Here is a 1390-nt window from a genome sequence, read left to right on the forward strand (position 1 = left end):
AGCCCAGAGCGATGCCCAGAGGATTGCACCCCCCCTCCCAGCTTCACTCCTCATTGCCCATGGGACTGAGCTGTCCCTCTTTGGGTGAGGAGGGGATGGGGATGCTGTGGGGGACATCCATAGGTGACCCCATCCACCCCACATCCTCGTGCTCCCCCCAGCCATGCCCCAGGAGGGCTGGGTGTCTCCTACCATTCCTCGTGCCCAGGGTGTGATCCTGCTCGGGGCCGGGGTACTTGGCAAGAGGGACGCAAAAAAAAAAGCTGTGCAGGCGGGGGTCCGGGGGGCTGCTCCAGCCGCACATGTCCCGCTCGCAGTCACAGGATGCTGGGAGGAAAGGAGGGGGCTGTGGTGGACCCAGCGCTGCAGGCACCCACTGCCCAGTGGGATGCAGGGGACTCCCTCCCCACTGCCTCTAACTTTGAGCCTGGCCAAGCTCAAAGCAGCAGGGCAGAGTGGTGACAGATGGGCCAGGCTGTCCCCATCCCCATGGCTGTGTGTCCCCACGGGGTGCCCTGTCCCCCCCTTGGCCAATGCATGGTGCCCCTGTGACTCTCACCTGGCTCAGGGCAGGCTCCATCCGAAACGTGCAGGTCATCCAGCGCGATGTACCCGTGGTCACCCCCAGCCCCCACCGCCTCAAATATCACCTGCAAGGGGGCAGGCAAGGGGACACGCTGGGGCTGGCAGCCTCCATGCACCCATCACCATCCCCAGCCTGTCCCTGTCCCCACTGCGATGTCCCCAGCACCCTGCCCCTCTCACCTTCCAGTCCCCATCCGGCTGGACGGTGACGTGGTCGCGGTGCCAGGCGTCCCCCTCCATGGTGCTCACGCCCATCACCTTCCTCCGCATCCCATTCTGCTCCACAAAGACCTCAAGGGAGCCTGCCCAGAGCACCCGCAATGGAGGGGATATCCTGGGCAGTGCCATTTGGGACCCCCCACCCATTCAGAGGTGCCTCCAGGTCCTCAGGAAGGGGTCACGGTGCTCACCTGGGGTCTTGGTGCTCAGCTGATACCAGAAGGCCAAGCAGTGGGCGGGTGCGGAGGACTGGTAGGGCTGGGAGGTGAGGGCAGCCGTGCGCCCCACAGGCAGAGAGCCCCTGCCCGTGCTCACCACCATGTAATGACCTGGGGGAGAGAAGCCCCCCGCACCGTCACCCCTGCCCAGCTCTGCTGGGGGGCACTGGGGGACCACTGAGGCTGGGGATGCCCCACAGGCTGGGGAAACTCTCCGTTTGGGGAGCCCCAGGGTTGGGGAGCCCTGTGTGGTGGTGCCCATCTTGGGCAGAACAGGCAGGGAGGGCGGTCAGGACACTCAGGGCAGGGAGCAGGGCTCCCCAAAGCCCCAGCAGCCATGCCCCCGGTACCTGCGGCCGTCCCGGTGG

At 66.2% G+C, this 1390-nt stretch overlaps 1 protein-coding gene across 1 annotated transcript in view; it reads right to left on the bottom strand.

The window, feature by feature from the left end:
* Positions 1 to 192: 192 nt before the first annotated feature.
* MAMDC4 (MAM domain containing 4) overlaps positions 193 to 1390 on the bottom strand; it is a gene marked incomplete at its 3' end in the record, with an annotated part of 8991 nt that continues 7793 nt past the window's right edge. Inside the window, exons 16-19 of the mRNA XM_010185634.1 lie at positions 996 to 1133; positions 766 to 887; positions 560 to 650; positions 193 to 327 (exon numbers count right to left, since the gene is read on the bottom strand). Of these exons, the coding sequence (XP_010183936.1) occupies positions 193 to 327; positions 560 to 650; positions 766 to 887; positions 996 to 1133 (486 nt within the window). The remainder of the gene's footprint in view (positions 328 to 559; positions 651 to 765; positions 888 to 995; positions 1134 to 1390) is intronic.

The sequence above is a fragment of the Mesitornis unicolor genome, unplaced genomic scaffold (assembly GCF_000695765.1).
Source record: "Mesitornis unicolor isolate BGI_N332 unplaced genomic scaffold, ASM69576v1 scaffold29325, whole genome shotgun sequence".
NCBI classification, from domain to species: Eukaryota; Metazoa; Chordata; class Aves; order Mesitornithiformes; family Mesitornithidae; genus Mesitornis; species Mesitornis unicolor.